Source organism: Chionomys nivalis, chromosome 17, assembly GCF_950005125.1.
Source record: "Chionomys nivalis chromosome 17, mChiNiv1.1, whole genome shotgun sequence".
Taxonomy (NCBI): Eukaryota; Metazoa; Chordata; class Mammalia; order Rodentia; family Cricetidae; genus Chionomys; species Chionomys nivalis.
In genome coordinates, this window is record NC_080102.1 from 56,080,042 (window position 1) to 56,101,548 (window position 21,507).

The window sequence follows — 21,507 nt, forward strand, 5'->3', positions numbered from 1 at the left end:
GCATTGACTGCTCTTCCAAAGGTCCTGAGTTCAATTCCCGGCAACCACATGGTGGCTCACAACCATCTGTAATGAGGTCTGGTGCCCTCTTCTGGCCTGCAGACATACACACAGACAGAATATTGTATACATAATAAATAAATATTTTTTAAAAAAAAAATTGTGTGTAGGCTGCTGGAGAGATGGCTCAGTGATAAAAAACATGGGCTGCTCTTCCAAAAGAACTGGGTTCTTGGACACCAGCCACACAGGTGGTACACAAACATACATGCAGGTAAAACATTCATTCACAATAGCAAAGATTAAATAAATATAACATAAATTTATGAAAGAAAAACAAAAGGAGATTGTTTTCAAAAGAAAAAAGAAAAGCAAAAAGTGTTAGGGGTATAGCTGGAAGACCAAGCAATCCTTTGGCACACTGGAGGCCCTAAGTCCTATTCCCAGTACAAACAGAAACAGAAAACTCAATAAAATAGTCGATAAATGAAGAGCTGTGTGGTGGCATGCATCTTTAATCCCAGCTTTCTGAAGGCAGAAGCAGGTGGATCCATGTGAGTTTTGAGGCCAGCCTGCTTTACATAGCAAGTTCCAGCACAGTCGGGGCTCCATAAAGGGAGACCTTGTCTCAAAACAAAACAAAACTAAATACAAAAGGTTGCTGGATAGAAAATCAAATACATTCCTCCTCAAACAAATAAAACAGTTACTGTGTTTCTTAAAGAGCATAATGGGTTGGGGCTGGGGAATAGCTCAGTGGTAGAGCTCAAAGCTTTCACAAGTCCCTGGTTTTGATCTACAGCACTGCAAGAAAAAAAGTGGAAAGAAAACCGACTGGAGCCGGGCAGTGGTGGCGCACGCCTTTAATCCCAGCACTCGGGAGGCAGAGGCAGGCGGATCTCTGTGAGTTCGAGACCAGCCTGGTCTACAAGAGCTAGTTCCAGGACAGGCTCCAAAACCACAGAGAAACCCTGTCTCGAAAAAAACAAACAAAACAAAACAAAACAAAACAAAAAAAAAACGACTGGACATTTACAGGTATGGTACCTCTCTACACAACCCACCTGAGCACTGGCACCTCCATTTCTCTGTGCGTGTGTGAGTGTGTGCATGTGCACGCACAAGTGCATGTGTCTGTGTGCAGGTGCACATGTGTACAGGTACCCATAAAGACCAAAAGAGAGTGTGAGGTCCTTTGTAACTAGAGTTACAGATGGACGTGAACAGTAAATGTGGAAACTTTTAAACAAACTCAGGTTCTTTGGAAGCACAGCAAGTGTCTAACTGTTGATCCATTTCTCTAGTTGCTCTGTTTTTGTTTTTTGAAACAGTCTCAACTAGAGCCTAGGTCTCCATTATGAGGTTAAGCTGGCTGATCAGCAAGGCCCAGAGGTCTCCCTTTCTATGGCTCCTCAGCACTGGGTTAGCACGAGTCACCACACCCAGCTTTTTATCTGGATCCTAGAACTGGGTCTCAGGTCCTCATGTCTGCATGGCAGGCACTTCACTGTCAGGGTTAGCTAGCTACTCAACCCCTCCTCCCTCCTTTGTGAGACAAGGTCTCACTTTGTAGCCCTGACTGACCTTTAACATGTGTTCCTTCTGCCTTTGCCTTCCAAGAGCTAGGATATCACTTCTTACAGGTTTTCCCTGTTTCTCCATGCAGCCCTTCAGTCATTTATGCATTTGCCCATTAACTCATTTAGCAAAGCTTTAGGCTTTTATACACACTCACTGCAAGCTAACTGAAAATATGGAGACAAATGAAACAGGGGAGCAGTTCTCAACCTACTGGTTGTGACCCCTTGGGGGGGTCACATGTCAGATACCCTGCATAAAAGATATTTACATGGGGGGGGGCGGTGGGAGGGGTTGGGAAATGGGAGGAGGGGAGGAGGTGGAAATTTTTAATAATAAAAAAAAATAAAGTTTAATAGCTACCAAAAAAACATTTACATTATGATTCATAAGGGTAGCAAAATTAGTTATGAAGTTGCAACGAAATAATTTTATGGTTGGGGTCGCCACAAATGAGGACCGTATTATAGGGTTACAGCATCAGGAAGGGTGAGAACCACTGAAATACAGGTTCATCTCACCACCTTCTATCAGGAATGGCAGATTTTAATAATCATTCTCACTGATAGATATATAATTACTAACAGCTGCATACATGCTCCAAGTTAATAAAGGCTTCTCTGAGAACACATAACCAGTTTTCCAGACAGCTTAGAGGGTACAGAGAGCTGATAACTAACGTATCTTTCACAGATTGGGGTGACTTGTGTGTGGAAGGGCTCTAGGAAAGTATCCCTGAAGAAGAAACAATGGACATTAATTTGGAAGCATAAATAGGCAAAATGAGAGCGAGAAAGCGTTCCAGGGGCACTAGAGGAAGTATGGGAGACCTGAGGACTTAGATAAGGCCATGGAATTGGTGTCGACACAAAAACACAGGTCTCAAACTCAAAGAGGGAACGAGGTAGTATGTTCTGGTTCCAGTTCATATCGACTATAACCCAGGAACCTGGATTTAGGTTACCCCAAATTCCACTGTTCCAAGGTGGAAGTATGGTGTTTTTACCGCAACAGAACAAAGTTACAAATCTAGGCGTTGTATTTTTTAATGCATTTTATTTCACTTTTTGAGACAAGGTATTACTACTTAGCCTTGGCTGGCCTAGAATTTGCTATATGTGGGGGCCAGCCATGATAAGCTAAGTCTGGGCAGGTCACCCAAAGGAAGCTCTTTACTTCCCACCATTATTACCTGGGACTCTGGCCATCAATGAATTTAAATGGAGTCTGGAGTCTCAGTAGTTTACCCCGAGACAATGCAAGAAGAACCACAGGCTGAGACTACCTGCCCCCACCCAAGAGCAGACCATTCAAAGGAAATGCCTGGCATTCCAAGAGCTGTAGAGACACCTGCCAGCTTACCTCAACAGGACACCCCTGGACAAATGTCAGGCAATCAGAGACCCTAAACCTTAGAGACCCCTTATCCCCACCTCTACTACTATAAAAACCCTATTTTTTATAAAGACTTTTTTAAAAAACTATTTATTATGTAGACAATACTCTGTCTGTGTGTATGCCTGATGGCCAGAAGAGGGCACCAGGCCTCATTACAGATGGTTGTGAGCCACCATGTGGTTGCTGGGAATTGAACTCAGGACCTTTGAAAGAGCAGGCAGTGCTCTTAACCACTGAGCCATCTCTCCACCCCTAAAAACCCTATTCTAATTGAGCTCGAGGCTCTCCAGATATTACGCTGGACATGCGGAGAGACCAAGTTTGCAAACTTGATTAAAATAAAGGCTCTTTGCTTTTACATATGGGACTCAGTCTCCTTTGTTGGCTTTTGTGGGGACCCCACGGATTTGGGCATAACACTATATAGACAACAAGGAGGACCTCAAACTCACAGGGACTTATTGCCCTCTACATCCAGAGAGCTAAGATTAAAGATGTGCATAACCACATCCTGCCCTTCAAGGCATTTTTAAAATACATCGGTAAGCCGGGCGGTGGTGGCGCACGCCTTTAATCCCAGCACTTGGGAGGCAGAGGCAGGCGGATCTCTGTGAGTTCGAGACCAGTCTGGTCTACAAGAGCTAGTTCCAGGACAGGCTCCAAAACCACAGAGAAACCCTGTCTCGAAAAACCAAAAAAAAAAAACCAACAACAACAAAAACCATTGGTAGCCACTGGAGAGAGGGTTCAGTGGTTAAGAGCAGTTCTTGTACTTGCAGAGGACTTGTGTTTGATTTCCAGAACCTACATGGTAGCTTATAATCATTCATAACTCCAGTTCCAGCGCTCTAATGCCTTCTTCTGATTTCTGTGTGCATCAGACATGCATGTGGTACATTATATATATAGGCAAAACACACAAATAAAATAAATCTTAATAAGTAAAATAAAAATACATTATTTTTGAAACATCAGAAATATGTGTTAGCCAGGTAAGTAAATCTCAACTGCAGGCCTCAGAAGCTTTTGATAGCATTTTTAGTTCTTTGATGGGTGGAAAACCTGGTTTTGTTAACACATTTCACAAGTTTAATACATTCTACCTGTAGCAGGGATGGTAGGTTCATCTCAGAGGTGGGGACAGAATGGCTCTTTGGGGGGCTAAAGATGGCCCAAAATAAATCGTAATTAGCTTCTAAACTTTAACATTCCAACTGCTTCAGTCACTGATGTTTTAATTAGCTTTTGTGGACACCGCTCCTTTTCAAGGATTCAAGGATTCTCCTTCACAGAAGGCAGGGGGCAAGGGGGCAGAGTGGCGTGGAACAAAATGCTAGGTTTGAATGTGTTCATCACTTAGGCACAGCCGTTACCAGATACGCATTTTGGAAAAATTTCTCTAGCTACCATAAGAAGAATGGGTTCATGTGGACAGAGTGGCTGGGGGCTTGGCTCAGGCTCAAGGAACCAGTCAAAACCAGCAGGCAGAAAGGCTGAAAGAGCAAAAGGGGACCCATGACTCTGCGGGAAAGAACTCAGAGACTGAGCGCCACCACACACAGGCCTGCACAGGCTCAATCCAGCCCGTGTCCCATTGCAAGGAGGTGGAAGAGGACACAGGCTGCAACCCCTAAGTAAGACGCCATCTCCAATTGACAACTGCTTGCAAAGGGAAACTTTCCCAAAGGGAGTCTCACTGGGTATATTAACCACACTTAAGTGTGGGCCCTATGCCCAGCAGTAGATAACCAACACAAAACTAACTCAATGACATATTTTTTTAATATTTATTTATTTATTATGTATACAATATTCTGTCTGCATATATGCCCACATGCCAGAAGAAGGCGCCAGATCTCTTTACAGATGGTTGTGAGCCACCATGTGGTTGCCGGGAATTGAACTCAGGACCTTTGGAAGAGCAGGCAGTGCTCTTAACCACTGAGCCATCTCTCCAGCCCCTCAATGATATTTTTGTAGAATTTTTTTCATATTATATTGCTTTGTTTGGGCAGGTTTTTTTTGCTTTATTTTGTTTTTTGTTTTGTTTGTCTTACTGGTCTTTTGCTTGTATATTATGGTTTCCAATTTTGTGTTTTTGTGGGTTTTGTGTTTCTTGAGCTTTTTCTTTTTTATTCTGGTGTGTCTATTTTTGTTTGCCTGTTTGTTTTCTTTTTTCTTTTCCCTTTTTTTCCCCCCAACACAGGGTTTCTCTGTGTAGCCTTGGCTGTCCTGGTACTGCCATTCTCTGTAGAGCAGGCTGGCCTTGAACTCACAGAGATCCGCCTGCCTCTGCCTCCCGAGCCCACCACTACCGGCCTATTTGTTTTCCAAAGAGAAGGAAAGGGCATGAAGTTGGGTGGGTGGGGAGGATCTGAGGGAAAGGAAACTATTATCAGAATATATTACATAAAAAATTATTTTATATTTTAAAAATATATCTTGAAGATTAGAGAAGTTGGGCAAGGGGACTATTTGGAAGATAATTGCGATTATTCCCTACATAAATATGGGAGACTAAGGTGGTGGTAATGAAATTGTACTATATATATATTATATATATATAATATATGTGTGTGTATGTATATATACACATACACACATATGCATGACATATATCAGCTATTTCATACATATATACATATACATACATATGATAGATAGATAGGTTTTTTTGTTTTGTTTTGTTTTTCGAGACAGGGTTTCTCTGTGGTTTTTGGAGCCCGGCGAAACCCTGAATTAAAAAAAAAAACAACAACAACAAAACCTTGCCAGGCGGTGGTGGTACACGCCTTTAATCTTTAATCCCAGCACTTGGGAGGCAGAGGCAGGCGGATCTCTGTGAGTTCGAGACCAGCCTGGTCTACAAAGGGAGTTCCAGGACAGGATCCAAAGCTACAGAGAAACCCTGCCTCGAAACAACCAAAAAAAAAAAAAAAAAAAAAAAAAAAAAAAAAAAATTCAGGGTTTCATTTTTTAAAACTGGCTGGTCGGATACTCTCTTTTTAGCGAGTAAACTTCCAAGCGAACTTGATGACAGAGGAACTCACAGAGACCTGCTGCCTCTGTATGCCCTACTTCGTCTGGCTGACTAAGCAGCTTAATTCTAAAAATGCTTAAAGTCCGCAGGTTTGAAAAGAAATGGGGTATGGAAGGAGAGGTCTGGAAGCAGTTAAGGAATAACTCCTATGTTCCTGGCTTGTGTATTGGCGTCCTTCAAACTTCAAACTGTTGTTTATGCAGGGCGCGAGCAATCCTCGCAGGAGGCTGCGAGTTCCAAGGGCAGTCTGGGATAGAGCGAGATTTTGCGTGTGCTCCATCCTGCAGCCTCACACCTGTCTGCCAATGAGTAGCAGGTGCGCTCTCTCTGCAGACCTGGAAAAGGCAACCTGACGGTGCGGTGACCCCCCACCCACGAGGCGCCCTTCAATTCGGCTCAACAGAGCTCCAACCACACTGCGTCTAACCACACCCCACAAAGCTGAGAGGTCCAAGAGGACAAATGATGTCTTGGCTCATCGTTCTTGTTGGGCTCAATTCAGTTACCTCCAGCCCTCTCGTCCGTTGGGGCAGTTCCTCATCTCCAGCAAGACGTGCCCTTGTTTCTTGGATAAGACCTGGCCTTGCACTACTACTTTCCCGGTGTGGTCAATGGGATTCTCGATGGCCATCCCTTCCCACAATTCCGCGGTCCTTCTTGGGTACCTGCCCTCCCCTGACTCCGGATCTCGCGAGAGTACGAGAGTGCCCGTTGCAGCCCAGAATCGCCTTCCCGGGCATCAGAACAGCATCCTCCCTGGCTTTCCCCCAATCCTGACACTCGCGCTCCGCTCTCGGATTGGCTGAGGGAGCTGGTCAGTTTTTTTCCCAGCCAGAAAGCAGTTCCACAACTTGTCCTTCTCTGCACCCGCCTCTGGAGACTGCGGATTGGATGACTGGATGTGACGTCACGAGATTCGCGTCAGAGGCAACTAGCCAATCACAAGCTTGGCGTATTTTACAAACTGGGGACGCAGCAGCAGCAGCAGAAAACTAGAAAATCGGAGAAAAAACTGAGAAAGTAGAGGTGACCCCGAGGGGCTCCTGGAGAGGTGCGGCACGGGATCTTTGAGGGGATGAATCCTGTCGCGGTTCCTAGGGAGTACAGCAGTTTGGAGTCCCGGGGCGCGATAGCAGGCCTGGGGTGTCTGGAGGAGTCAGCCAGAAGAGCGGCCCTGCTGCCGGTGCGGGCCTCTAGGCCCATGGATTGGGACCAAGGTGGAAGAATCAGGATATCGGCCCCCGTGCCTTGATAACTGATGTACTTTGGTCCTCAGCCCTGTCTCCCTTCTTCTCCCGTCTCAGTTATACCCGCCATGACTGCCCTCCACACGAGGAAGAATCCCCTCCTCCGAGGTGTATCTCCCACCCCTAGCAAGATTCCAATACTCTCTCAAAGATGCTCAGAGTTTTCATCAGTCAAGTCGTGCTCTCTGGACCAGGAGAACCAGGATCCAAGGGTAAGAGGGGCTTGATGGGTGAAGAGAGTCAGAACATGGAGGCAGCTCACACTAGCAATGCACCCCAGCGCTGAATCCCAGTTTTTAATTCCCCTTCCCCTCAGAAGCCACCGCTCAGTACTCAAAGCCCTCTCATCGACTCAGCTGGCCTCAAATCGAAAACCTTGCACCAGAAAGAGAAATCACAAAGATTGGGGAGCTCTCAGCTCCGGAACCCTTTGGAGGAACTCAAGCCTAGCTCTGAGAGACCAAATATGGGGCTTGTATCCCAGCCCCAGACAGGTACCTGCTGGAAGCTTGGGAATGGCCTATTTGGTTCCGTGAGAATGGGAAAGGTGAAGTGGGATTTGGGGTTTGCACACCCTCTGGTTTCTTGCATGCTTTGAGTTCTAGACTCTGTCCTGCAAGCTCTTTGCTTTAAGAAGTCATCCCTTTACTTCAGCAAAATTTCATCTCTTGCCTGTGGTGCACACATTTAATCCCTGCACTTTAGGAGGCAGAGGCAGGCGGATCTCTGTGAGTTCAAGGCCAGCCTGTTCTACAAGAGTGAGTTCCAGGGGCTAGAGAGATGGCTCAGTGGTTAAGAGCACCACCTGCTCTTCCAAAGGTCCTGAGTTCAATCCCCAGCAACCACATGGTGGCTCACAACCATCTGTAATGAGATCTGGTGCCCTCTTCGGGCCTGCAGGCAAAGCACTGAGGATACTGTATATGTAATAAATAAATAAATCTTAAAAAAAAAAAAAAGAGTGAGTTCCAAGACAGGCTCCAAAGCTACACAGAGAAACCCTGTCTCAAACAAAAAGAAAAAGAAAAAAAAAAAAGATTTATTTTCATTTTATTTTAATCAGTGTGAATGCAACAACACCTGTGGAGGTTAAAAGAGGGCATTGGATTGGATACCCTAGAGCTGAAGTTATAGCCAGTTGTGAGCCGCCATGTAGGTGCTGGAAATAAAACCCATGTCTCCCCTAAGAGCAGACAGAACTCATAACTGCCCCTAAAAAGGATTAGTTTGAATTCTGTATATGTGTGTGGGCATGTGAGTGCAGGTCCTGTGGAGGCCAGAGCATTGGATTGACCTAGAGCTGGAGTTACAGGCCACCTGATGTAGGTACTGAGAACCATCTCTTCAGCCCCCAATGATATCTTCTGTATGACAAAAACTTTGTTTTGTCTTTTGCTCCCTTGGTTAACGTAATGACTTACATGAAATTCTTCAAACATTTGATGAGCTAGGTTCAATTGAATGTTCTCCCCATCTTTCCCTCCCCATCTCTCAAGGTCTTACATAGCTCAGGCTGGCTTTGAGCTCTGTATGCTGGGGAGGCTAGCCTTGAACACCTGGCTCTCCTGCCTTGGTATCCTAAATTCTAGAATTACACTAAGCCTGGCTTGGATGTTTCTTTTTCTCACTGTTGCTAGGATCCCCTGCACCTCAGCCTCCTCTATTCCTGTTTCTTCTAATTCTGTTTTTTCCCTTTCAGAGGCTCTAAGGGCTATAGAGTTTGTTGCTGACCCGACAGCCCTGGCCACCATCCTTTCAGGTGAGGGGGTGAAGAGCTGTCCACTGGGGCGCCAGTCCAGTCTGGCTCAGAGAGTACTAGTTCGAGGGAGCAAGGGAGGCACCACCCAGAAGGGCCAGGTAATGAGAAGGATGTGAGGCCAGGCTGGGGTGGACTGGGAGAATTCTGAGCTCCTGCTTACAGCCTCTATTGGCATTCCAGAGTGCTCGATCTTCAGCATACCTGGCTCCCAAGACCCCTATCCATCAGCTGGAACCTGCCAGGGCTTCCTGCTTCTCAAGACTGGAGGGATCAGGACCCCGAGGAAAACCCCAGAGTTCAGAGGCTCTGGTGAGTACCTTTGAGGGGCTGACACTTAGTCTCTCTAGAAACTTCTTCCTGGAACAAAGGTCTTACCCTGGGATAGTACCTCAAGATGGAAACGGGTTCTGTTGGGAGAGGTGGATTGGGGTTTGTGTCTAGTTTGGGGCCTACTTCTCACTCTGGTTTCATGTCTTGCTCTGGGTCAGAATCCACCTTCGGGACCTTCCTTTCATCCCTTCACTCGCCCCAGTTTACAGGAGCTGAGAAGAGAGATGTGTGGCAACAGCAGGTAAGGAATGGGTGTGGATTCCCTTTCAACCCAGGAAAGCATGTCAGGTGAGCCCCTGGAACAGGGGTCTGGCTCTCATAGCCAGGCCTTAATATGAAGGAACAGAGGGATAGACATGGGAAATGCTGTTTCTTTTGGCTACAGCATAAACTGACAATAAATGGGTTTTGAGTTGCACTCCTGACCCTTACTTCCACTAGTTATGCGACCTTGTCTTAGCTATCTGAGTTCTGTATCAGCCAAGCAAGGATGTTTGTACCATTAGAGGCTATCGGGAGAATGCAGTGAAATGGTGTTTATAAACACTTAGCAAATGCCCAGCCCTTGGTTGACACTCAGGGATGGCTGTTGTACTTACTGTCATCAGGACTTCAGCGAGCCAGGCCTCCAGATTGCTCCCGAAGACCCCAGTTCAGCCTGGTGAGTGTGTCTGGATATAGTGGGGAAAAACAAGTGTGAGTGAACTTCCGGTACCAGGAACAAGACAAGGAAAAGGTCAGCAGGCCTTGAGGGGCAGAAGTGGGATGAGGAAGTAGGGTGCAGGGAGACTGGGTCAGAGGAAGATGGAGGTCTAGTTTAGTGCTTGTCTAGCAGTCACATCCCAGAAACACACAACAGGAGACAGACCTCCTAGCTGGGTCAGATGGGGGCCGAGTTTTATTGTGTTTCTGCTTCTGCCCTCTCCCTGCAACTTCCTGCAAAACTGAATTTCTGTCCCAATCCCTTATGAGCCATGGCCACCTCCAACCTACTCAGGACATCAGTATTTGCCAAGATATTATTGGGCTCTCAGAGGATGCTGAATCGGTAGACTTTGATGTTTAAATACTACAGCAAAATGTCCTGTCTTCTCCCAGCTTCTTTACCCCCCAAAGGAGAGCATGAGGCTGTCCCTCGTTCCGGTGAAGGAGGACGAGCCCTACTGGGTCTGGCTCAACGAGTGCCCTTAAGAGAAACTGGAGAAAAAATTCCCACCAGGGTGAGCTGAGCCCCTCGTGGGGTGGGTGGGGGTGAGATGTCCAGGAGGTGCGCTGGGTAGAGTTGGGCAATCCTAGGACTCAGGGTGTTGTTAGGTCTTGGTTTGCTGGAGTTGGGGCCAAACCCTTTTCAGAGTGGATCTGACTTCCTTTATTATGTATCTGGAGCCTGGGGACAGAGGTGACAGACTGACATGTATGCTTGTCACCAAGAAATCAGTGCTAAGGCCACCTAGACACATCTAATACCTACCAACCAAAAGTATTAATTCCTGCTGGACAGTGGTAGCATGTGTCTTTACTCGGGAGGCAGAGACAGGCGGAGCTCTGTGAGTTCAAGGCCAGCCGAGTCTATAGAGTGAGTTCCAGGACAGGCTTTAAAGCTACAGAGAAACTCTGTTTCAAAAAAGCAAACAAGCAAAAAATTCCTTCAATTATTTACTAACTGACTTTTGAATGTATTCATGTTTCTAAGTTCAGAATATGCATATTCTAGAAGAGGGAAGCAAAAAAAACCCACAAATATAAAATATATAAAGTGTCAGGTAGTGATATAATCTCTAAAATTAAGTACTTAAGGCAATGAAAAGATTTGGGAAGGGGAGTTGGTGTCAAATTGGTAGTTTAGAGCCATGCATGGTGGGGTATGACTAACCCAGCTCTCTGGAGGCAGGAGAATTGCAAGTTAGAGGAAAGCTTGGGCTGTTCCACAGTGGATTCCAGGACAACTGGGCCGTGCACCAAGATGGGGGGAATAGATTAATATTTAGGACTGGTAACTTAACTCACATTGGCCAACTTATAACTGCTTGTAATTCCCATTCCAGGGCATCTTCTGACTTTCATGGGCACTCAAACACAGCTACACAATGTTTTTTAAAAAATATTTTTGTCGGGCGGTGGTGGCGCACGCCTTTAATCCCAGCACTTGGGAGGCAGAGGCAGGCGGATCTCTGTGAGTTCGAGACCAGCCTGGTCTACAAGAGCTAGTTCCAGGACAGGCTCCAAAACCACAGAGAAACCCTGTCTCGAAAAACCAAAAAAAAAAAAAAAAAAAAAAAATATTTTTAAGGGGGTTGCTAATCACTCTATTTTTACAAAATGTAGTTTGTCCAGGGCACTGCCATTGAGAAGATGAAGGTTAAGTGAAGGCCAGGAGTTGAGAATGTGAGCCTATAGATAAAGGGAGGACTATATAGCTATTTAGCCGAGGGCTGCAGATGCAAAGGTCCTGAGGAGAGGATACTCCTAGTGCTGTGGGAGCAGTGGGGGAGAACAAGACACAGGCTGTGAATTCAGAAAGGCTTTTTTCCTCCATGGGGCAATGCTGACTCCCATGCGATGCCTTCTCCTGCTCTGTAGCCCAACTCATGTCTGGCCATGTGGTGCCACCCTTTGTCACCAACCTATCAACTTTAGACAGACTCAGGTGTTCCCTCCTCAGGCCTCTCAGTTGTGGTTTGTATAGACAACTCTTGGACTGGGCAGGAGCAGAAGAGTCTGGCTAGAAAGCCCCGCTCATCCCCTATGTCTCTCCCCAGACCTCATATTCATCCTTGAAACGGTTCACTACTCGGCCTAAAACCCGGTTCACTCCTGCCCAGTCATTACCCAGAGTTCAGCAGGTAAGAGAGCAGAGGAGACAACTGATGTGGGCCAAGACTAGGGAGGAAGAGAGAGGGGCAGGTACTGTGTGGGATGGGGGTGTTAAGAAATAGGAAGAGAGAGGGGCAGGTACTGTGTGGGATGGGGGTGATAAGATATAGGAAGAGAGAGGGGCAGGTACTGTGTGGGATGGGGGGAATGTTAAGACTCCTTTTTTGTTTGTTTTTTGTTTTGTTTTGTTTTTTTATGACAGGATTTCTTTGTGTTAGAGCCAGAGTTGTCCTGGAACTAGCTCTGTAGACTAGGCTGGCCTTGAACACACAGAGATCCACCTGCCTCTGCCTCCCGAGTGCTGGGATTAAAGGTGTGCACCACCACCACCTGGCCCTTTCTAGTCTTAAAAATAGCCAGTGGTGGCGCAGGTGGTGGTGGTGCACACCTTTAATCCCGGCACTCAGAGGCAGAGGCAGGTGGATCTCTGTGAGTTCTAGGTCTACAAGAGCTAGTTCCATGTCCAGTCTTGGACAGGCTCCAAAGACACAGAGAAACCCTGTCTCGGGGGAGAGGGAGGAAGAGACAAGACTATGGAGGGAGAGGGGCAGGTACTGTGGGGGATGGGGGTGTTAAGATACAGGAAGGGAGAGGGGCAGGTACTGTAGGGGATGGGTAGGGTAGGATCGGTAAGAGGAGACTGTCTCACCCATGGGCGATCTGTCTTGTCTGATGCAGACCCAGTGGCGGAGTGGTCTCTCTCCTCATTCCTCCCCTGAAGACCCTGCCCTGCCCTGGGTAAGTGGCAAAACTTCCTGTACTGAGGTCTGTGGTGCTATCCTGCTGGCCTGGAGGGCTGGCAGCCTTGTGGTTTGAGGTAGGTGAACCATCTAAAAGAATCTGCTTGTCTCTTGCTTCTCTATCTACTCTTCCTATCCTATGTTTAGAATGTCTGTCTCTATTTTCTGCTAGTCTGAAATTCTGAAGAAATTTCTTGTATGTGTGTATCAACATCTCAACAATCTGGGCATTAAACTTTTGATTCTCCTGCCTCAGCTTCTTGAGAGCTAATATCAGCTCTGATTTTTAGAGCCACCAGAGAACTTTGACCCATTCCTCAAGAGGGTGCGGACAGTCTTCCTCACCTGCCCCCTTTCCTTCTATGTGGCAGGAGCAGATTGCTGTAAGGTTGTTTGACCAGGAGAGTCGCATCACGTTGCAGAAGGGATCCGGGAAACCACCTGCAGCAAGCACTTCTGGACCTCACCCCTTTGAAACCGCCAACCTCCAGGAGCTAAAGATGCAGGTGGGATGTAGTGACCGCACCTTTGGTGGCTTCTGCACCATGAGAAGACTGGGAATGGGGAACCGGGAGGGGAGGTGTGGGGAGACGACAATGGACACAGTGATGACACGCTGGGATACTCTCTCCACCACAGCGCATCAGTCTTCTGCAGCAGCTCCTGCAACAGGAGATAGAGGGACTGGGAGTGGGCAAGTGTGCCCCTCTTAATGGAGGCTCTGCTCTAGAGATGACCAAACTTCAGCCCCTGCTGGCTGACATTTCTAGAACTCCAAATGCTCCAGAACACAATCCTGGAACCTCCCTTCTTGGACTGTCAAGACACACTGGTGTGACAGAGCCAGACCTTGCAGAAGAGTGTGGGGAGCCACAGCCCCACAGTGCAGAAAAACATGGGGAGCCACAGCCCCACGGTGCAGAAAAACATGGGGAACCACAGCCTTATCCTGGGGCAGACACCAAGGTAGTTCAGCCCAGTTCTACCACAGAACCAGAGCTCCCAGTGCCATGCTGGATAGCTGAGCCAGAGCCGCCAGAGCCTTGCCTTTCAGTACTGCCTGGACCCCTTCTGCCTCGTCTCCAAGGACAGGCTGAACCCCTTGAGGCCTGCCCTTGGATGGAACTAGGACCATCGGCAGCCGACTCTCTGGAAGCTAGAAACCCAGAGCCCAGCCCACAGCCATGTTGGAGTCGGGGGCCTCCAGCAACCACCAGCTTGACCTTCTCTTCACAAAGCTCACTCTGTGCCAGCCCCCCTATCCACTCACTCCAGTCTTTGAGGTCCCCAACAGGCCAGTCAGGTAAGGAACTGGCTGGGGAAGGGTATGAAGAAAAGGTTCTGTCTCTTTGGGAGTGGGCCCTGCCTTGCCGGGCAATGCTGTGCTCTTTCCTCTGGCCCACATATGAAGAACTCTCCTGCCCTGTGTTTCTAGCTGGCCCTGCTCATGGGGGAGGAGAAGGGGCAGCACCCAGAAAGAATATAACTCCAGAGTCTCTAAATTCCTCATGGCCTTCAGGCCCCATCAGTCTGGCCCCTCGGACTCTGGCTCTGAGGCAGCGCCTCAAAGCATGTCTCAGCGCCATCCACTGCTTCTATGAGGCCCGTCTGGACGACGAGTGTGCCTTCTACACTAGCCGAACCCCGCCTCCTGGACCCGCCCGGCTCTGCACCAACCCTGTGGCCACATTGCTTGATTGGCAGGATGCCCTGGTGAGCCTTCTGTTTACAGCCAGAACCTTCTGCACAGCAACCCAAAGGACAGCGGAGGGGGGCTAGCCTTGCTTCCTTTACCAAGGTGTAAGGGAATGTGACCCAGTCTCTCTCTTTCTCCAGCAATTCATTCCAGTTGGTTCTGTGGTCCCACAGGACTCTCCATCGTGACTCCAGCCTCCACGGTCTGCCTCACTCACCCCTTCCTCCTTAGCCTTATTTATTGTTGCTCTGCCCATTGGACTGGGAGCCAACCCCTTTATCCTTTAATAAAGTTTCTATGAATTGTGAGTGTTCTGCCAGGGCAGCTACTGCTGTCGCTCTCCAGTGCCACACGGTGGCAGTGTGCTCCAATGAGAGGGACTGAACGCTCTGGACTGCGGGCTTCCTCTCCTGAAGCTTTCTTCCCACTCCTGTGCCCACCGCAGCAAACTCTTGAGTGGGTTAGAGGAAACTGTGGAACTTGTTCTCTCTGAGATCAGTATCGCTCCAGGGTCACCTGCTATTTCCTCATCTAGAGTACCTCTGCTAGAACTCTTAGTTGGCGCCAGTGACCCTAAGCCACCTGGAGGCTGAGACAGGAGGATCCCTGAACCCAAGAGTTGGAGACCACCCTGGGCAAAAAGAAAAACTACAAAGAGACCAATAGCAAGAGCAAGAAAACTGCTAAAATTCTCTTCTGGTGCAGGCACACCAAACCCAACTTTAGAATCTTCCACACTCTGCTTGCAGGGACAGCAGTCCTGAAGGGGCCTTCCCTCTGTTCATCCTTCCCACATCAAAGCCAAAATCTTCATTCCTCTCCTAGAGAGGCAGGTCTGGCTAGACTTAACTGCAGAGAACAGTCTCCTAGTTGAGGCTGACAAGCAGGGTGGAAGTCCTTTCTGGACATCAGGCAAAGAGGCCGCCACTTCTCCCCCACACCCTCCACCAAGGCAGGCAGCCACACAATCCCCAGCCTCACTTTATTGGAAGAAGTAACAGCATCCGTAGCTGCAGGGCCTAACCTGGAGAGGGGTGAAGTGGGTACTGTACAAAATGGGTTTTAAGTACTAGGAAGGAAGTCGTTGGTTCCTTCAGTTCACGGGAAGGCTTTCTTGGCTAGAGCCTGAAATAATGGAGATGCAGGAGGGGAACGGAAAGAAAGTGGCTACTGAGGTCCGGTATCTAACCTGTGACAGTCTCCTCTCTCCTAGATGTGCTCCTTCGGTCCGTCCTTTCCCTCCCAAACTGCCAGTGCATCCCTTACCCCCTGTGAGTCTTTGATCTCATTTAGTTAAACTGTTCCCCAGCTCCAGGCAGAAGGGAGAGCCCAGAAGGGAGAGCCCCGACCTGCCGGGTTTCATTGGAGCACAAGCGAGATGGTCCCGCCCTACGTGGCTTCTCTTCATCCCAACTTTCCACTCCCCGGTCACTTAAAACCCTTGAGCCCCAAGAGTCCGCCCATTTAGGTAGCCTGGGGAGCCGGAGAGTCGTGGGCTCTCAGAGGATGGGGCCTTGGGTAGGTTAACTGGAGGTGGGTGTGGATTGGAGCAAAGGGGCAAGGGGGGCGGGCAAATGCGCGTGTGTGGAAAGGTGCTGGGTTCAGTCCGGGTAGATGATGAAGCCTGAGAAGGTGCTGTACTTGTTGGTGTTGCCGCCATGCACTTTCCCACCGTCCAGCTTGATGAAGACCTCGTCACCCACATCTAGGTGAAGAATGACGCTGTTGCTGGCATAGTCGTAATTCTGATCCGCATCCTGAGCAATGGCGCTGGCCCGGACCTAGTGAGAGAGAGAGAGAGGACAAAAAAAAAAAAAAAAAAAAGAAAAGAAAAAAAAAAGAAAACCAGACCCACATCCCTATACCCTGTGCAGAGCCGAATTGACCAAGGGGGTTGAGCCCAGCGACTGCTGGAACAAGTTCGGCTTAGGTATGGGCTATGGGAGGGGGTGTGGGACCAAACTGTGTTTCTCAACCTGTGGGTCATCCCTTTCACAGGAATTGCATATTAGATATTTACATTGCGATTAACTAACCGTAGCAAAATTACAGTTATGAAGTAGCAACAAAATTTTATGGTTGGTGTCACCACAACATAAGGAACCATATTAAAGGGTCGCAGCATTAGGAAGGTCGAGAACCACTTAAGCTAGGAGACAGCAGAGCTTCTCAGGCATAACTTACCGTCTCTTGGCCTCTATTAGAGCAATAAGGGGTAAAAATAATGGATCCTACCTCAAGAGGTGGTTAGGGCTAAATGAGCAAATTACTCCTGGACTGGTTCAGAACCATACTTTGTGTACAGAAAATGTTACTTAGAATTGCTGTTCTCGTGAAAAAAAAAAAAGCTTTCAAAATACTTCTAGGCACCCGTGCTCCATCAGAATTCCTAAACTAGCTTTTCTGTGGGGCTGGGGAATACGTGTATCTGCACCTGTTATACAGTAGGAAAATAAACTGTTTCTCTCTGGCCTCCTGGGCCCAAATTTCCCTGTGGAGAGTTCACCTGGTCCCGCACCATGTGGAGGGCTGCCTTTGGTCGGAATCTCTGGTCTGCAGCAGTCATACCGCCAGCCCCTTCCCTCGGTTTCCGTCCCACTGGGACTGGTTATTAAATCATTAATTATTCATCATTATTCTAATCATTATTTACCATTCCCAGGGCCGCAGTGTTGGCTCCGTGGAATACAGAATGGGCGCTGCGCCACCCCGCCCCCTCCAAAACCAACACACTTGAACCTCCTCCCAGATTGCTGGCACAGACCAAATCTACCTTCTCAGTGCCATGAGAAGAAAGACACCAAGCTTAACTTACACTTTGGCATTCTACAGTCACGGATGCACTTGGCTCATGTGGACACTTAACTGTCAACCCCATGAAGACGCGGATAGCCTAACAACTCCCTTTCTTCAGGCTCTTGACAGAGGTCTTGTTAGGCGCAGACCCCAAAGCTGGTGTCCTCTTGGGATTCAGGAGCTTTTCATCTAGATAGCAGGGCTCAAGGCTTAGGGAGCCCAGAGGCATAGGCCTGGTGCACCAGCCCCCCCCCTCCGTGAAACATTCAGAGGTCACTGCTCCCGTCCAAGCCTTCCTCTTCCTGCACAGCATAGGCAGCTCCCTCCACCCCAACCTATGGCATCTTGCTAGTTCAAATGTCTGAGTCTTTTGGGGAGCTAGTCCCTTGAACCTAGGTGCCAATGATTTTGACTATCAACTGGGGCAGCGCATAGTGTAATCTAAGAGGTTCCCAGGAGGTTGTAGGGCCTGTAGACCAGGCCTTCTTTCTTTCTGTCCATTGCTTCAATGCTTTTCCAATTGGTTCATCCCACCACCTATGTGAACCCTGAGCCAGCAGGCCATTTTCCGGCGTCAGTGTTAGCTGAGGGCAAGACTTGGTCTAAGTTTGGCCCCAGGCCCCGGGGGTGAACAAATAGGACAGCTACCTAGCAAATGGGCAAAACAGTGTTTTTTTCCTTTTTCCACCTTTTCTTTGGAAATCCAAGCTGAATGACTCCACCTAGAGAAAGATGGCCACTACCCAAAACAAGAGTCCATTCTAATTCCTCAAAACCAGGTTCCCTAATAGTTTGTTCCATGCCCCTGCTGGAAAACCCACTGACAGAGAAGACAGGCCCAGTAAAGACAGGAGGAGAGAAGAGGCCGAGGGGTAAGATAGCACCGAAGACAGGATGTGGCAGGCTATGGTTGTTGGTTGGAGAGTGAGGTTGAGGCTGAGCCCCGAGTTCCAGCCCCGACAGTGCTCTAAGGCTCTGAGACTTTGGGCAGATGACTTTCTTTGCCAGGCCCCCAATTCCTCCTCTTCGATTAAATTAAGTGACATAAATTTTTGGTGGTCTGGCATTCTTGGACACCCTGATAGTGTTTCAGGGGAGGAGCTGGGTTGCGACTAAGTGCAGGGAATTTTAGACACTAGTAAGGTCTGGGGCTAAGTAGAGGGGCAAGCTCACCTGTCCGTTCTTCATCAAGTCGGCCCACATGCTGGTGCCGTCGCCGCCGCGCATGAGCACATGGTAAGCAAAGAAGTAGACGCCCGGCATGGGACAGGTGAACTTGCCACTGGCTGCCTCGTAAGCGTTGCCCACGTTGGTCACCACGTCGTCAAAGCGCAACACTTCATAACCCTCGTGAGGCCGCCGAAGACCCGCGTAGAAAGCAATTCGGGGTACATAACCCGCAGGGGGCGCTGCCCCTCCAGGGCCTGGACCAGGAGGACCTGGGGGACCTGGTCTGCCTGGCTCTCCAGGGGGCCCTCTGGGACCTGGGGGTCCTGGTGGTCCGCGTAGGCCCGCCTTCCCTCGCCGACCCACCTCTCCCTTGGCACCTGGAGGGAACGGAGGCACCGAGGCGGGAGCGCCGTCGGGGCCTTGGCCTCGGGGTGCGTGGGGGTCACACACCATGCGACATCGACCCAGCATCTCATAGTGTGTTGGTCCGCGAGAACTGTGCACCAGTAGCGGGATGGCTACCAGCAGCAGCAGCACCATGGCCACCCCGACGGCCGCTCCCGCCACCCGCTTGCGGCGGCTCAGCCGTGACGCGGCCAGGGCCAACAAATCCTCCTCACTTTTGGGCGCAATGGCGGCGGAGGCCCGGGGCTCTCCGCGGACTCGGGTCCCGGTCCGGATCTCCCGACGGCTGTGCTCGACCACCTTGCCCCGATTGATTCCTCCTGTCACAGCAGAGTTGTTCCCCAAACCTCCGGTCAGGATGGAGGTCTCCCCCGTAGATTGGGCCAAGGACAGCCCTTGAGGGTTCAGAACCTGTAGTCTGATATTACCCTCGGGTGCCTGAGAGCCACAGCTTCTTGGACGGCTGGTTTCCCACAGGTCTAGATGCCTGCTCTCCAGACAGTTGCTTTCTCGCGGATGGGGGTGTCTAGGTCCCGGGCTCCCCTCGCTGTTTTTCCCCCCGCCCCGGCTAGACCGGAGGACCTCTCCCCGCTCTCCCGACGTCCCAAGGCTGTGAGCTGCGGCGGGGGGCTCTCAAAAGACGCGACCTCGTTGATCTTGCACTTTAGCTCTTGGAAAGCACTCCCTGCATCCTTCAGCAGCCGTGGCCTCGTCAGAGCCCTAGCCAGGCGTCCCTCTCCCGCAAGCGCTCTCCCTCTCTGCGTCCCTAACCTTCCTCCCTGGCAGCAGTGCGGGTGGTGTGAGTCGCTGCGCGGCGGGAGCCACTTTAAGCGGCCTCAGGCGGAGCGACCCCTGGCGCCCAGAGCGGGAAACGCGGGGGCGGGGCAGGCCGCCCCACCTCCCCCACTTCCCCGGCGAGCCCCCGGTCTCCAGGTTCCTTGCCTGTTCCCAGGGCTTTGCAGCGCTTCCCAGTCCCCACCGCATCCTCACTTTCCACCCTGTACCTGGAGTTTGACATTCTCAGAGCTTAGAGGAAGATGGACACAGTGATGGGGTAAAAAAGAGATCAGCCTACAACACACATATAAGACCTCAGAGGGGGACTACGGAGCTAAACAAGGGGCGGAGAGGGGGGAACGGGACTTACATATAACAAACAAAAATAAAACGCGATTCGCCACCACACGTCCCCGGTGCCCCAAATACCGAATATGGCAAAGGGCTCAGCCGGTACTTGTTGGCCAGAATCGAAAAAGGCAACTCTTCTGCCGCTCCGACCCTGGTCTCTATGATTGGAGGGTCGCACAGAAGCAGAAGAAAAAGGAAGAGGAGGAGAGGAGAAGAGAAGAGATAGAAAGAGAAAGAGAGACTAGGGAATCAGCAGGAAACGGACATCCATGAAATCAGAGACAGAAGCAGAGATGGAGAGACAAAGCTCCGGAAAGAGACTGACTGACAGCCCCAGAGCGGGAGAGACAGAGACAGAGAGAGAGAGAAGGGAGCCTAGACAGGTTGACAGATCGAGAGAGAAATGTAAATGGCGCGCTGCAGAGACACCCAGGTCCGTGTTCGGACTCCAATGTGACATATCAACTGTGAGGAAGATGCGGGGGCGGGGCAGTTCTGCAAGCAGAGTGGTAGGCTGTGGGTCTGTGTGTTGTAACGGTGCTGGATACTGTGTGTGTGCTGGGGTGGCCATAAGACCCTGGCCTTGCTGACTCTGGGTGAGTAGGGCTGTGAATTGTGGGCTGTCTTTGTGTATACATATGTGAGGCTGTTTGAAGAAGGAATTTGTATGTCTCTCTGTCTTAGTCCTAAAGTCTGATACCCACAGAAGCCAGCTCTCCTGTCTCGGGACTGAAACCCGTGGGATCTCCTGTTGAGAAAGAGTCGGAAGGTTCGTCTCACTTGCTCTGCCCTGACGGGAACCACCTGAGTCTTGCCCTAATATCAGCCTCCCTCCCGAATTGTTTGTTACTAGAGAAAAGAAAGAAGTTAGGCCCCACATAATGGCTGTTTGGTTGATTATGCATAGCAACACAATTCAAATTTGGATTAGCTATTAGCCACTCGCCTATAAAGGGGACAATATCTGCTTTCAGAGTAACCAGGAAGGAACACTGGCTTTCATCAGAGTGCAGCGGGAAAGCCAGTAGCTGTATCTTCTCAGGGAATAGAAGATCAGAGGCTGGGAGAGTGGGGTTTAGGACCAAAGGGGCTAGGGAACTTTGGAGACCTAACAGTAGACAGCAGCCGAGCCTTTTGGAGAGTAGGGTAAAAGCCAAGAGTGTGGTGTGTGGAAGAATATGTTGTGTGAAACAGGGCACGAGGCGCACCAGGGCACAGTTGTCAGAAGGTGATTTCTTCACCGCTCATTTCCTATACTCCTTCTTTGGACCCCCTGCTACACCTTGTGAGAAAGAAGTGACTGGGGGCTGGAGCTGGGCTGGGCTTTTGCTGGAAGTGGGGCGAGG

At 49.5% G+C, this 21,507-nt stretch overlaps 2 protein-coding genes across 2 annotated transcripts; one reads left to right on the plus strand and one right to left on the minus strand.

The window, feature by feature from the left end:
- Window positions 1-7,016: 7,016 nt before the first annotated feature.
- Window positions 7,017-14,910, plus strand: Troap (trophinin associated protein). The gene is given in 15 exon segments (XM_057792313.1): window positions 7,017-7,067; window positions 7,321-7,502; window positions 7,583-7,757; window positions 8,963-9,120; window positions 9,203-9,331; window positions 9,511-9,593; window positions 9,933-9,954; window positions 9,956-10,013; window positions 10,451-10,572; window positions 12,112-12,195; window positions 12,905-12,964; window positions 13,338-13,472; window positions 13,606-14,269; window positions 14,486-14,679; window positions 14,803-14,910. Coding segments are annotated over 14 exon segments (2,103 nt in total). The 5' UTR covers window positions 7,017-7,067; window positions 7,321-7,331; the 3' UTR covers window positions 14,851-14,910.
- A 1,118-nt stretch (window positions 14,911-16,028) lies between these two features.
- C1ql4 (complement C1q like 4) lies at window positions 16,029-19,544 on the minus strand. The gene is made up of 2 exons (XM_057792526.1): window positions 18,632-19,544; window positions 16,029-16,443 (listed from the first exon to the last, which is right to left on the minus strand). The coding sequence occupies exons 1-2, from the start codon at window positions 19,166-19,168 to the stop codon at window positions 16,264-16,266; spliced, it is 717 nt and encodes a 238-aa protein (XP_057648509.1). The 5' UTR covers window positions 19,169-19,544; the 3' UTR covers window positions 16,029-16,263.
- Window positions 19,545-21,507: the final 1,963 nt, after the last annotated feature.

Bases quoted from the DNA above. Each gene is read 5' to 3' on its own strand.
- C1ql4 (XM_057792526.1), bottom strand. From the start codon at position 19,168: ATGGTGCTGCTGCTGCTGGTAGCCATCCCGCTACTGGTGCACAGTTCT. The intron at 16,444-18,631 runs GTGAGCTTGCCC...CTCTCTCACTAG, and splicing joins ACTTGATGAAGAACGGACAG to GTCCGGGCCAGCGCCATTGC.